This window comes from Hakea prostrata, unplaced genomic scaffold (genome assembly GCF_041222555.1).
Source record: "Hakea prostrata isolate BN-2017 unplaced genomic scaffold, UWA_Hpros_2 contig_55, whole genome shotgun sequence".
Classification (NCBI taxonomy): domain Eukaryota; kingdom Viridiplantae; phylum Streptophyta; class Magnoliopsida; order Proteales; family Proteaceae; genus Hakea; species Hakea prostrata.
In genome coordinates, this window is record NW_028291174.1 from 174,369 (window position 1) to 188,716 (window position 14,348).

Below are 14,348 nucleotides of genomic sequence, written 5' to 3' on the forward strand. Positions count from 1 at the left end.
AAATAACTTTGACTTTATATTTGGAGATCCAGCCTAATTCGCATCGGCATATGCTTCTACTCTTAGATTATCAGTGGGTGACAAAAGTATTCCTTTTCCAGGAGTTCCCTTCAAATACTGTAGTATTCTGGTAACAACCTTTATATGAGCTAAATATGGATCATGCATGAATTGGCTCACTATCCCCCCGGCATAAGCGATGTCTGGCCAGGTGTGGGACAAGTAAATAAGTTTCCCTACCAGCCTTTGGTATCTTCATTTGTCCACTGCTTCTCCCTCTTTTTGTTTAAGTTTAGCTCCAGCTTCAATCGGGGTATCAATAGCTTTACACTCTAACATTCCCACTTCTAATAATAAATCTAGGACATACTTTTTTTGGGATAGGAATATACCCTTCTTTGATCGAGCCACCTCAATCCCTCAGAAGTGCTATAACCTCCCTAGATTTTTAATTTTAAACAATCTACCAAGAAAGTCCTTCAACCTTTGAATTTTTTCACCATCATTCCCTGTGATGACAATATTGTCCACATGAACAATGATAAGTGTGATGTTAGTACCTAACTTCTTGATAAATAGTGTATGATCAACATTGTTTTGCTTGTACCTAATAGAAGTCATTGCCTTTAGGAGGCGTCCAAACCAACATCTAGGAGACTGTTTTAACCCATAAATTGACCTCTTCAATCGACAAACTTTCCCTGCAGAATTGTCATCGGAGAAACCATGTGGGATTCCATATAGACTTCTTCTAACTCTCTACGTAATAAGGCATTCTTTACGTCTAGTTGGTGCAAGTTCTAGTCTTTGTTCACAGCTACAGACAACATAACTCTGACAGTGTTCAGTTTGGCAACAGGAGCAAAATTCTCCTGATAATCAATCCCATAGTTTTGGGTAAACTCCTTTGCAATTATCTAGCGTTCAACTTGTTGACTAATCCATCCATATTTTGTGTAACCACAAACACCCATTTGTAGCCCACTGTTTTTTTTCCTTGAGGAAGTGTAACCAGCTCCCAAGTATCATTTTTCTTCATTGCCTGCATTTCCTCTGCTATAGCTGCCTGCCAACTTTTAGGAACAAATATAGATGATAGAGAGGATATAAAAGCATGGTAATAGTCAAACAAAGAGTCATAAGAGACATATTTAGTTATGGGATGCTGGTACAGGATTTGACTCCTTTTCTAACTGCAATAGGAAAATCAGAAAAAGATACCTAAGGGGAACAATAGAATTTGATTTTGGGGCAGGAGATTGAAGTGGTAACATGTCACCTTTCTCCATCTGCTTTATCTGGTTGTAATTCTTCCTCTGATAAGTCTGCACCTCCTTTATCGTAACATGCAACAACAATAGGCCTTGTCCCGAATAATGGGGTCGGCTATTTGGATTCTTACCTTCCAATCAGTTTTGTTTAAGGCCATGCTAGATACAAGGTCTAAGTTATGCATATCCTTTCTCACCACTTCTTTTAAGGTTATCTTAGGTTTGCCCTTAGCTCCTCTAGTTCCTTAATTGGATTATATCACTTCTTTATATAGAGGCATTTATAGGTCTCCGTTGAATGTGGTCATGCCGCCACAAATGACTTTCTTGAAGCTTATCACTTATGGAGCAACTCTCACACCAACTATAATATGATCATTCCTAATTTTGCCACTCATCCATCGTAGCATCGTCATTTCTACTACACTAAGCTTATCTATATGATTCCTTTTAGCAGCCCAACACTCTGCACCGTACATTATAGCTGGTTGAATGACGGTTCCATAACTTTTAAGCTTTAATGGAATACGTCGATCACACAAAACCTGAGAAGCACCGCTCCATTTCATCCGCCCTATTTTAATTCTTTGGGAAACATCATCCTCTATATCACTTCTTTTATTTATGATTGAACCTAAGTACCTCAAACAATCACTCTGAGGAATCTCGTTATCGTCAGGTTTCACCACCTCATCGTCTACCCGATCATGAATAAAGTTATGAACTAGATATTATGTCATCGTTCTACTTAGTTTAAAGCCTCTTGATTCCGAAGATGCTCTCTATGATTCTAACTTGGTATTAATCCCCACTTGAGTTTCATCTGTTAACATAATATCATTAGAAAAAAACATACACCAAGGGACCTCATTTTGAATGCCTTTGGTTAATTCATATATTACAAGTGCAATAAATATGCGCTTAAAGTTGATCATTGATGTAATCCAACTGTAATTGAGAATTCATTACTTTGTCACCCTACTGTTCTTAAATTTGTCATTGAACTATCATACATATCCTTAACTATGTCCACATATTTACTTGCAACACTTCTTTTCTCTAGTACTTGACAAATTAACGCTCTAAGAACTCTATGATAAGCTTTTTCTAGGTTAATAAATACCATTTAAAGGTCTTTCCTGCACTCTCTATACCTTTCCATAAGTCTCCTAATTAGGTAAATAGTCTTTGTTGTAGATCTTCCCATCATAAATCCAAATTGGTTCTCTATATTTGTAGTTAAGTGTCTCAAACGGGTTTCAATTACTCTCTCCCATAATTTCATAGTATGGCTATCAATTTAATGCCCCTATAGTTATTACAGTTTTGAATATCTCCTTTATTTTTGTAAATTGGAACCTCGTTACTTCTCCTCCTTTCATGTAGCATTTTCCTTGTGCTCATAATCTTATTAAATAACTTAGTCAACCAAACTAGCCCGTGGGTTCCTAAGCTCTTCCATACTTCGATTGAGATTTCATCAGGATCTTATGTCTTGCCTAGTTTCATGATCCTTAGTGCTTCTTTTACTTCGTAACAAAAAAAAAAAAAAAAAAAAAAAAAAAAAAAACTAAGTTGAATCATTAGATCAAAATGACTTAGGGTCAAATTTAGGGCTTGGATCAAGGTTAGTATAGAACTTAATATTGGGATGAAAGTTAGGGTTAGGATCCAAGCTAAAATCAGGGTTAAGACCAGTGACAAAATTAGGGCCAACAGTAGGGCCAAAAGGGGACAAACAATAATCCAGACCTGCCCTTGGCCCTGATTCAGGTTTAGAATATTTTGGCCTTGACCCGCCCTCAGGGTCAAAATCATGAGACCCAGCGTTTTTTGGGCCCTGGGCAAGACAGGGCGAGTCAAGCCACCGGGGCAAAACTTGCACCCCTAACAAAGAGTTAGTCCAGGATAAAAAGTAAAATTACTAATTGGATGCTTGGTGCAACTGCGAACATCTTTGTACAAAACATTGGGAAGATCATCACTAGGTTCAGCTCAGTCAGCAGGAGATAAAAGAGGTATGGGAACATCATAGATAAAGACAGGCAAAATTAGCTGAGAACTAGGATCTGACACAGACGTATACATGGTAGTGGTCAATGGAGATGGAGGAGCAGCATCAACATGCGGACAATGAACACAATTGAATCAAAATGGAATAACCAAAAGTGGTGCAGGTGTGGGTATTCCTATATCTAAAGTAGAATGTCGAATAACCAAATTTGGGAGACTGTCATCTAGTTCAGTAAGGATAAATTATGAGTCAATATGCAATTTGGAAACGAAAAATGACACATCTTCACATCTACAATCTATGACCAAATGTTTTATATGCTTTCTAATTGGAAGGCAATGACCCATGTAGTTGACCCCATTTAGTTGGGAAAATGTTTATTGTTGTTGTTTTGTTGTATATGCTTTTTGAGTGTGAGGGTAACCCACAAATATGCGCTTTAAGGATCCAGGACCAAGTTTAGATAAATCAAGATGATGGTTTCTTGCAAAACATGCATAGCAAAAATACATGTAGGCAAAGCAAATAAAGGTACATAAGAAAACGAAGTATATGGAATTCCACCCATTAATACGGGGGAAACAAGCATTTAAAACAGCATCAAGGCAAAAACTTGAGGTACTTTATGTCCCAAAAGTAAAGACTGAGACACTTCCATTAAATGTTTATTCTTCCATACAGCCACTCCATTTTTTTTGTGGAGTGTCTGGAGAAGCAAACTGATGTATCATACCACGGGCAGCCATAGACTGAAAAATATTCCTTTGCATTGTCACTATGCAAGATATGGATAGTTTTTATTAAATTGAGATTGAACTTCAATAACAAATTCACAAAAGACAGAAGACAACTCAAAACAATTTTTTGTTAAATAAATACAAGTGAATGGAGAATTGTTGTCAACAAAAGTTACAAAATAATGGAAATCCAACTTTTGTGTTAGTATTACTAATTTCAAATCCATATAAGTACTATAGGTTGCTATGATCTAGGTAAGTAGTATAGGTTTTTGTGGACCAAGTAACATTATCAGGAAGTTGTAGACTAGATAGATGCTTTGTCTTTGAGGTCCATCTGAGGTCTGTAAGGCATCTTCACAAATATAATTATTACCATGGAGAAACAAATAATGGTACCATATTCAGATAAAATTAGTCTTGAGCTGATTCCTTAAGCATACAAGGGAATAATAATATTCAATATTCATCCTTATGTGTAGCACTACACATGAACAAATAATGACCGCTAATAATCATCCTAAAAAAAGGAATTCAATAATCAAGAGTAGCAATAGAGCAAGATTGTCATAATCTCCAATTCACCCCTTCATAGTAGAAATAATCTTTCATGTAAGAAGATAAGAATCTCCAAACTAGTAGAAAATGAATGCAATCTCCCCCTTATCTGAACCATGAAATCCCAGAAATAAAAGAAATTTCTCAGCTAATATGGTCCAGGGCTCTAAAAGGCAATAAAATTGCAAATAGACAAGTCCAATGGCAATTATGTAAATTTTGAGAATAGTTTACAGTACCCTTCGGTTTGAAAACCGATTATGGAACACAATTGGGACATTGAGAGGAATATGTGTTATGGATTGGTGGTCAGAGCTCAGCAGGTTGCAGATATCAGAGCTGGTAGAACCATAGCAGTAGCAGTGGATCTTGGATACATAACCTGTCAAAAATAGTGTTAGGTAGGGTAAGCAGTATGGGCAAAAAGTAGTAATTGACAAGAACTTCAAGGAGGGAGTGTTATCCAATGTACAAAATCTCACGAGATTCCGGCAAAATCTCGCCAAATTTTGGTTGTCTCGACTTTGGCGAAATGAAACTGGGGCTGAAACGAAATTTAGTGAGCTGACTGAATTTCAACAAAATTTCGCTGAAATTTATGGATTTCGGTATCCTGATGAAATATCAGAAATTTTTGTGAAACTCAAAGAATTTCAAGGGACTGCAAATTGTAAATTCTAATTTGTAATTTGTCGATTGTAATTAAGATCGAGGAAAATTTTACGTCAAAACAGGAATTTCGACCTTGAAAAAGGCCGAAATTTCCAAGTTTCGATCAAAATTTCGGTCAAAATTTGTAATATTTTTTCCTGAAGTTTTGAACTTCAGTTTCAGGCCTCTTATGGAATCAAAATAATTTTGATTGTTGCATACTACCTATTTCAAAAATAATAAACACTATGGAACTACTAGTTTACTAAAAAAAACCATTGAAAAGGTAACTTGAATGTATATAGTATATATGAGAAGAAGTGACTAAGTGAGAATGTTACTGGTTACAAGTCTACTTTATTCCATATCTCCCTCTTCCCTCTAAACCCTATACAAATGAAATTTACAAGTCCCATGATGTTTGCCCCATATAGTTGTTGACAACTGTAGCTTTGTACCTAGCCTCATCCACATGCCTAAGATTTCCTGATGGTGGAAAGTTCTAAATCTCCGGATAAGGAACTAGCTCAATCGCATATAGAAAAGAATGGTAGTGGTTGTGGTATAGTGTGGAAGATCTACTTGACAAAAGAAGAACACCCTGGTTGTCACAGTCCGCAGGGGCAGGGAGACCATAAGCTCCATATTGACCATAAGATTCCAGTGGCTGACTCTGATTGGTGACAGTGGGAGGGACACCATAAGCTTCATAACCATAAGACTCCATTAGTGGCTGACCCTAAGTTTAATAGCTAGGAGGGACACCATAAGGTCCATAACCATAAACTTCGTATGTCGACCCAGTAGAACCAATACTCTCCACAGCAGTATCATATGAGGACTCTACCGGCCTATGCCATCCAGATCCTCCTGAGGTGGAGTCTCTAGAATCATCTATGCTCATCGGTCTCATAGATCTCACCAAGGTCTCCGCATCAGTTGGACGGTAAGACCCATATGATGGTGTATCCTCTGTGTTATATCCGTGGTCTCCCCTTCCCCTTCGTCGAATATGTCGAGGAAACATTTATGCCTCGTGATGCAACTCTAGTATGGTCTGAATCCTGTGTCGTATGGATGAATTGACTCTCGCTAATGAATCTCGATGGTCGTCCTCCCCCTGACTCTCACGTACTGCTGGTGCTGGTGCTGGTGCCGGTGCTCCGTCCCCTGGATCAGCGGAATCTTGATCACGAGGTCCAAAACTCTCCTTATCCCCTCATCATCATCATCATATCATCATCATCGTTATCATCATCACCATCATCGTTATTGCGGGAGGCATGAATCGCATCATCCTTAGTGTCGGACCAAACAATCCAAATTGTCACTCTGGGTGGTTGCACTAGGGTGTGGCACGAAGGGACGGGTGGGCGCTACATGTGCACTCCTCTCCTAGGCTGTGAAGTCCTCCACATCAGCCCTCATCTCCTCTGCAATCTGCTTACTGGGAAGACCTCCCTTCTCATCAAGCAATAGTTCTACACTGTCCCTTATCTAGTCAACTACTGGGTTATCGTCATCATCCATCTCAAATATATTGGCCAACTCGATATTGTTACTCTTTCTGTCCATCCACTATCTAATATGATCTCCCTCAGTCTCATATTGTAGTGTAAGTAGATAAGGTCCTCTAGACACTTCACACCCAATCGGTTGCGCCTCTTTGAGTGGATGAGGCTGAAGATGCTCCAATTTCGCTCATAACCAGTGGCAGAACATGTCTGAGCGAGCACTTTGCTTGCAATCGTAATCAAGTGGGGTGAGTCATGTCCAAATTGCAACCACCATTCAGCTGCAACAAACATAGACTCCAAGTCATTTCAATACTTAAATAACTAAATTAAAGATAGACTATAATAATTAAATATATAATGGATGAACTTACCACCAGCGGATTCCCGTTCGAATAAGGCCACAAAACAACCGAAGTTCCCAGAGGGATCCTTAAATGCCTTTATGTAATATTTAAAGGAAAAAAAAATAACTAGGTTAATAACTTAGTATAAAACTATTAATTGTGAATATCAAATCACTATCTCACCTCCATAAGATGGATCTGGTTCCAACTTCTCCACTACAGTTTGAACGGCATCCATCAAATCTTGCCTCATCCCAAGATTCTTTTTGTAATGGTACTTGGGATTTAAATAGTATGCTATGTAAGAAAAAGCAAAAATAAGAGGGAATAGTCAATACTTAAATACTTAATAGTGTGATAACATAATGAAAATTAAATTGATTCCTAAACTTAACAACTCACCAGCCTTATGCAATGGATGCAGCAACATAGACTCCCATATAACTTGGATGATTTCGAGGACTTTCTTGTTGCCGTATGGGTAGACCTGAGCAACTTGTTGCTTCATCCTATCTACTACAGCCCATATGTGTGGTAGAGTAGGTCTTCTTTGCTGATCTATCATCCTTAACACATGCACCATATTCTCAAGCATCTTCACCACTATCCTCACATTATGCCAGAAATTGTCATCGAGTATGGTCAACTGCGCTCTCCTTCTTCCTACGGATGAAGAACCCTCCTAGCTAAACCACTGCTCTGATGCAAACATGCTCCTAAGGCCAGTCTTCCTACTCTCGAAGCTCTGTAGTGCTATCCAATTGGTAGCGAATTTAGTTATGCCTGGCCTCACTAAGTCACCCCGACACTTGTCCCTCATCATCTTAATGCATACGTGTGGTTATAGATGAAGGTGTTGACTTGTCGGGCTTGCTCCATGGTCTTCTTCACAAACTTGACCTTTCCGATGTCCTTGAGCATTAAGTCAATGCAATGAGCAGCACAGAGTCCAAAAGAGCCTATATATATCCATCCATCAAGGCATCAATACAAAGTTATAAAGTGTACATGTAGTGTAACTATATGTATTTAAAAATGAAAATTAGTACTAGAAGGAGAAGCATGTTTTGATACCTAGGGTTCCCTTGCAATTTTAACCCACTTTCTTGTAGTTGGAGCCATTATCAGTCACAATTTGGATCACATTCTCCACTCCAACCTCCTTCACCACTTGCTTTAATAATTTATAAATGTATTTTGCATCCTTCTTCTCACTAGATGCATCTACTGACTTGAGGAACACTTTCCTCCCATCTCAACTCAACATGAAATTGATGATGGACTATCTTGTGGGACCAGTCCAACCATCAGCCATCACTGTCACTCCGTAATAAGCCCACATGGGCTTTAATGCATTAATATATTCCTCAATGATATCCTTATAGTAGGGCCCTTGGGCTGTATGTGCAAGAATACTATGGTAATAAATTCATTTGGAGAAAGCCATCCCCACTTTCTCCTTCACACTCCCCTATAAGTGCTTCAACTTTCTTTGCTTTTGTTCCTTTTGATTGCTATTTTGTATGCATTTGGATCATACCGTGCCTCAATGACACTGATAGCTGAACTTGTTTCTTTTCTGTTCCAGTCATGCCGCTGGTTCAGCGTCTGACAGCTGGTTGTCTTTTATGGATCGACTACTGGTTTTAGGAGATGAATGTATGGAGGAAAAAGAATGTCTGAAACAGAAGATGCTTAAGCTGATTGACATTTATTATGATGCCCTGGATGCACCAAGGACTGGGATTAAGGTTAGTATCTTAACTATGGTCACTTTTGTCTTAAACGAAATGGGAATTAAACCTGAGTAAGCCAGTTCAGTAGTACTTAAAAGCTGGCTCCACCTGGACAATTGACGTTTGGTACAGTATATCTTAGGTCGAACTTACGGTTTACTACTTCAACAGTCCTAAGTTGATGATCTTACATTTATCCCAAAAAAAAAAATGGTTGGTCTTACAGATGATAAACTGCTCTAGCTATGTCTGTAGATCAAGACAGTTAAACCCCCAACATCACTGTAAATATTTGGTCATTTTATTAGTTTTATGTGCCATCCTTCTAGACTGTTCACTTACACATTAATATTCTATCAATATTACTCTTAATTAAGGGTATGCTTTTGATTTTCATAACTTACTTTCATTTGGTTACTGTAAATGAAATTCAGGGGAAAATGTTTCGTAAAATGCCATTTAAAAAAAAAAATGGAAGCTGGCACCCCTCATACGATTCAAAATAATGAAATAATGTAGCAGTATCCTTGTAAAATGTCTAATAACACCCCTGCCCCCCCCCCCCCCCCCCCCTTTTGTGATTTTCCTAGTTACCCTTTTCCAAGGTATGAATCTGTAAACTGTCTGTGTAGCAAACCCCCTCCCTGAAAGTTGTTACCATATCATAAATTGCGAATGAATGTGTTGACACAATTTTGTTGTAGTTGAATCCCGAATTTGGTGTTGCCAACTTGCCATTTGGCCTTAACCTTTTTGCTGCAGAATGTATTTTTGAAGGGCTTCAATAGCTGGATCTATTGTCTCAGCCATTTTGTCAAGTGAGTTTGGTTTAGAGTGCAGGTGTTATTTTATGCTGGGGATGGTGTGCCTGTTATCAATTCAAAATATAGAAGTGAATGTAGACCATATAGGGGCTCCTTCTACTAGCCTCAGTCTAGGATTAGTTTTTTTTTTTTTCCCTTCCCTGTCACATGTATTTCAATTTCCAGGAGCATGCCTTGGCGCAACGGTTGTGATGTAACCAGCCAAGGACAGCCCAAGAAGAGCCGAAGGAGGGGCCCAAACCCACTTGAATTATGAAGCAAGCCCAAGGGGGCCAAACCAGTACAGGGTCAATTTGGTCATTTTCCACCCCTTGGATTGATTTCTAATTAGCTGGAATAAATCCTTCTTTCTTTATTCTTTTTTTTTTTTATGGGGGGGGGGGGGGGGAGTCCTTTTCTGTTTTTATTTTGGTATTTTTAGTTAATTAAGAGTTTACTTTGAGTATAAGCTAGCTAGTTGTGGACAAGATAAGACTCCTTATGTAAGAGGGTTCTTATCTTTTAAGAGTTTTATTTTGTTTTGGAGTTGTCTGTTTGTATCTTGATGAGCATGTGCTTTTAAGACAAAGTGTGTTTAGTAGGATCCAGTCTTAGGGTTGAAGTGTTGTAGTAATCAGATTCCCTTTTAAAGTGTTTGTTCGAGAAGTGGGATCCTTATCCATTATTGATTCCAAATCCATTGAACCCTAAAAGTCTAGGGTTTTTAATTTGGGGTACAAATTACGTTTTTAAGCTCTCGTTTTTCTTGATTTCGAAGGAGCACTCAAGGGTTCCATTACATGAATTGGTGAGAGATTCAAACTAAATAAGGGAAAGTGTGAGATAACCATCTAGATTGGATCATAAAACCCTTACAGGTGCTTCAATGTCTTGGAAGTAAAAAATAAAATAAACTTTACATGAAAGGGAATTGATGAGCGGTTGGTTGTCAATTAGTTGTTCAGTGTATTAATTGAGATGGGTCTTCTTTAAAGTGTAACGCAGATTTCCCTCTTTTCCTTCCGGTGCTACTCTCTAGGAATCGTCACGTACAGTACATGCATGTGGCTTTCTTCATCTCCTCTCATTTCTGACTCGAACTGTCTCGGTGTGTGTTTCTTTCCCTTTCTGGTTCAATTCCTGTTCAATTATCAAATTCTTTGTGACGCTAGAAACCTATTTCATCAATTCATCTGCAATGTAAGAAAATTCTCGTCAGTGTGAAATGTATTGCTTGCTTCAAGAATTTCTCAGTCTTATAAACAACTGCAAAATTTTCTCGCTCTGGATTCTTTTGTTTTCGTGGGGGTCTTGACTTGCAATGACGTCTATGCTGTTTTAGCCCTTTTTATGCTGGAAAAGCACTGTAAATTTGTTTTATTTCACAAAATTTTCTCTCACCTACTTTGATTTGGTCCAAAATCTTTTTAATGCATTGATGTGATGTAATTGAGTTTTTTCCTTTAAAAATGTCCAGTCTTCCCAGTAACATCATTAGTCCTATTTCTGTCTGTTTTGGTTAAGATCTTGGTCTTACTGTTGTGGATTAGAAGTATCAAGTAGTTCTCCAGCAGTTCTAAATCAAATTACTTCAGAGTAGTCTCCTTTTTATTCCTGGGGAAGGTGAGTATAACAGCAACCACACCACCATCTCACTGTCTCACCGTCAGTTGTTCTTTTGGATTGCTAATGTTTCCCTACTCTGTAACTACCGTTTTCTAATTCTGGTGATAGATCCTGAGTATGAAAAGGGGTTGAATTCCGAAGCCCAAAAGATTTATGATTTCTTGTGTGTGAAATATTAGATTTCTTGAATAGGGATGATTTGATCAGTGACAGTACAGGATTTTCAGAACAAAGAGTGTTCTAAGGTTGCATACAAATCACAGTTGGTGTTGGAGCTCTCATTGATGAATTGGAATTAGTTCTATTTGATCTTTCGAAATGGGGGTAATTAAATGGGGATTAGAGAGAGGGATAGAAATGACGGTAATTAAATGGGGTGGGCGGTGGTCGCTGGCGGGGAGGGGGCGTGGTGGTTTCTAGCAGTGGTGGGCGGTTGGGCATGGATAAATGCATACATCACGTTTGTGAAAAGAAAATAATTTCCAGCCCCCTTTAGCTTGATACTTGTGATTTGGAAAGGTATGCCTTCCTTGGAAAGAGTCTTCGATGTATTAGCCATAATAGAAACTTAATATTAGTTAGAAACAGTACTAATAATTACGAACATGGAAGACTTAGTTGTCTTCTTAGAATCTAATTCATGGGAACATCACAACTACTATTGCAGCTTAAGGCTGCTGCTGCCACACATGAAAAAAAAATTAATAAAAAAATCTAGAAGATTGGAACGTAGGTGATCCCTCCATCAGTAGAAAGGCTCTAATACCATGTAACAAAACCGGCACCTTCTGCTAAAGTGCAGCCACAGAAGAAAAGGAGAAACAGAAGGACCAGAAGAGAAGAGAATGAGAAGAAGAAGAGAAAGCAGAGACGACTCTCGAATAATGTCTTCTCTCCTCTCAAAAGCCTTTATTTATAATAGATGATTACAGCCCTAAATTAGACCAAAAATCGATGGAAAATCCATCCTACTAACTTAGATTCCCAAAAATATAAAAAACAACTTTCTAATGTCCTTAATCTGTCTCCAAAAGGGGAAAGAGAATATGAGACTAAATCTGCTAGAAAATCTGTAACAAAGTCAACGCTTTCTAATATTATATAGCTCCCTAACTTTCCTATCCAGTAATATCTTTTTCTCCAAGATTCATTCAAGAGCTTGATCTCCACGATTCCACTTTCCTTTTCTGTCACACATGAGTCGCAACAAGATCCAACCAAGAACCCACCAATCATCCAAATTATCTTATTCGTCTTTCCCATCTACCCTAGGGTGATTATGGGTATCATCGTTATATGTTATAATCCTAACCCAACCCACACCATCCCATTCAGTTTTGTTAGATCAATTCTTACCCAAAAACCCTACCTATAACAAATCACCATCCCATTCAGTTCTGTTGGATCAAATCTTACCCAAAACCCTACTTATAACAAATTTACCCATCCCCGACAAATTTCCTAAGGTATCCCATAAATCCTGAACCCATTAGCATCTCAACCCCATGGAACCCATTTAGGTTTTGTTAATTCCCATCTTTACCCAGGATCCAAATTTAACTATCTATCCATCCCATCTTGATTGACAGTTAATTGTTGGAAGATTCTAGGCAAACCCTTAATTTTAGGGGATTATTCCAAGATATCCTAACCCTAAAATCGGAGTTTACATCAGTGGTATCAGAGCTACAGTTCCAGCAAAGCCTAGTACCATCATAGATGAACCAGCAGTCACCATGGCCATAGAAGAATTAGCAGGCAGTCCCAGTATTGAAGGTTACCTTGAGTATGGCCCATCTATGAACTTTCTTTCCAAGATTCTTCTGTCTTAAGCTGAAGATGAAGACTGGAACAAGGATCAGTTGGTAAGCAAGGAGCAGTTTTTTAGCATGATATGGAATGTGTCATCAAGTATTCAATATGATTCCACAAGCTCTATTTCCCTTCAAGTAAGGGATTCTAGCCAGTTGTAAGAGTCAACAAAATCAAAGAAGTTGCTATCAGGAGCATAACTGGGTACACCCGATGTCACACCCCACCCGCTGGTCTTGGTTACCCGCCCGACAACCCGTGGGTGCGATCCGTCACAGGATCCACAGTCTTACTATCAATAATAATAAATGTAAGTAATAGATAATCATGAGTAAGAATAAGTGGAATAATTAATAGAAAGATTACAGGAGTCCAAATACTCCAATAAAATAATAAGAAAATAATCAATGCTAAAAAAGAATAACGAGTTAAGCGGGAGCAATCAAAACAATTAAATAAGTTTCTTCCAGTTTCTTTCTCTAAAGCTAAAAACTACAGCTCATGTTTAGCAAGGAAAGGGGTTCTCTAGTTCTTCAGACGCTCAGCAAAATGTCTGGCAACCTGTCTCCTCCGTCCATCAATGGGTGCTATAAGCGCACTCCATGGATCAGCAAGGGCTCCCACACAAGCTATCTCCTACTCCCATTGACGGTGCCACATCTTCATATGAAAGGGGTCTTTCATACAAATCCATTCCAACTTCCGACGTTGGGCCACCATTTGTGCAGTTTATATAATACATATAAGAAAAATGAATGAGTTCTGACGAACTCAACAAGGATACACAATTCTCATCCATGTGTCAACATAATTAGAAATGCAAATATGATATGAATGATACGCAGTAGTATGAATGCCACTAAGATCTAACTATGCAAATCTCTAGACAGTTGACATGCTTTAAGATATTAACACCAGCCCTCCTCTGGGTAGGTCTAGTCACTCTGATCCCTCACGGACTGATTACCTCTATTGGGATCCTGGGTAAAGGGGTAAAGTCCACACCAGACAATTCATGGCTGGGGAATAAGTCAACACTCTCTTACCACGACCATTGGCAATGAGTATTGGCGCATGTCGGAGTTTCTAATCCAATGCAAGTCATAATGGTAAGACACTACATGAAGTCCAGATACTTCCCCTATGGCACCAACCAACTCGGTTCCGTATCCTTCGCAACCTAGGAATGAGAACCCTCACAGACTGGCTACCGCTATTGGACTCCACTCCTTAACCCTATGGTCATCCACATATTGTTGGGGCAGAATGCTCTAATGAC

At 38.6% G+C, this 14,348-nt stretch overlaps 1 protein-coding gene across 1 annotated transcript in view; it reads left to right on the plus strand.

Moving 5' to 3' along the window:
• LOC148999059 (putative RNA-dependent RNA polymerase 5) overlaps positions 1–14,348 on the plus strand; it is a 110,981-nt gene that overhangs the window by 78,785 nt on the left and 17,848 nt on the right. Inside the window, exon 16 of the mRNA XM_089141498.1 lies at positions 8,681–8,843. Coding sequence (XP_088997624.1) covers positions 8,681–8,843 — 163 coding nt within the window. The remainder of the gene's footprint in view (positions 1–8,680; positions 8,844–14,348) is intronic.